This window comes from Vairimorpha ceranae (assembly GCF_000988165.1).
Source record: "Vairimorpha ceranae strain PA08 1199 chromosome Unknown NODE_346, whole genome shotgun sequence".
In the NCBI taxonomy this organism is placed as follows: Eukaryota; Fungi; Microsporidia; family Nosematidae; genus Vairimorpha; species Vairimorpha ceranae.
The window spans coordinates 1-1,075 of record NW_020169641.1 but is presented as its reverse complement, the minus strand read 5'-3'; the positions used below and the strand labels follow the sequence as shown (position 1 = coordinate 1,075).

Below are 1,075 nucleotides of genomic sequence, written 5' to 3'. Positions count from 1 at the left end.
AAATATGCCTTTCAATAATTCTTATTCCCTTGGACAGCTTAGTCTGTTCATTATCTATATTTGGAACAATCACCGCGTCGACCTAGGATCCATCAATTTTATTAATGAATTTTAGTTTTAAAGAAAATTTTATATAACAAAAATTCAACAAATTTTGCAATTACATTAAATAAAATAATAGCTCTACTTTTGCAATTTTTTTACCCCTGTGGGACAATGTTTAGTAGCTGCACCACCTTGAAGCCTATATTTAAATGTTCTTATACGGAATCGATCCCATAAATGCTTTTACATGTGACAAAATATTCCCCGACACTTGCTATGTATATCCCACTAAAAATTTTGAATAAATAATTTCACAAGTAGGGATTTGTTGAATAAAGATAGGCTCCAATATATTCTAAATTCTGTAATATATTTTAGAAAAAAAAATTGAATTTTTTAGCCCTTAATGGTATCAGTTATAAATTATAAGGAGGAATATGATTCAATAATGGCTATCCCCTTAAAGCTGCCATTAGAGAGGAATTTGAGTAGATACCGAGCATTTAGGCACCATAAGAAGGCGGAACACTTTCTTGTACTAAATGACACACTCTACTTAATTGTTAAAGACAGACTGCACAGAAAAGTGTTCTACAAGGCCTGGGTCGATATCATGGCATTAGATGTTAAAAGACTTCATGATACCAACAGTTACGGCCATAATGGGATGTATGAATTATGTAAAAATTATTTCTTTACCATACCCAGAACTATTGTGAGAGATGTTGTTGCAAGCTTGTAATACTTGTAAAACATCACAGCCTTTAGAGCAGAAAGAACCATTTAAGCATGTTACGGCCATCTACTCCTTTGAACACATTATGACAGACTTAATCGACCTTAAGGGTTATAAAACAACAAGTCGAAGAATTTTAACCTGTGCTGCACGTTTTTTATATACACCGTTTTAAAAAAAAATTACCCTTATTTTTAAAAATTGAAAATAAAAGGAGAAACCATAAATTATTCAAAACATAGTTTTTTCTTCTTTTCAGACATTCTTAAAAAATAGGCAAATAATTTTGTTTTA

The 1,075-nt window shown here is 30.9% G+C and overlaps 1 protein-coding gene across 1 annotated transcript; it reads left to right on the top strand.

Annotated features, from left to right (window-relative positions):
- Positions 1 to 451: 451 nt before the first annotated feature.
- On the top strand, positions 452 to 787 carry AAJ76_346000624 (hypothetical protein; the record flags this gene model as incomplete). Its single annotated transcript, XM_024475265.1, has 1 exon — positions 452 to 787. The coding sequence occupies one exon, from the start codon at positions 452 to 454 to the stop codon at positions 785 to 787; it is 336 nt and encodes a 111-aa protein (XP_024329389.1).
- Positions 788 to 1,075: the final 288 nt, after the last annotated feature.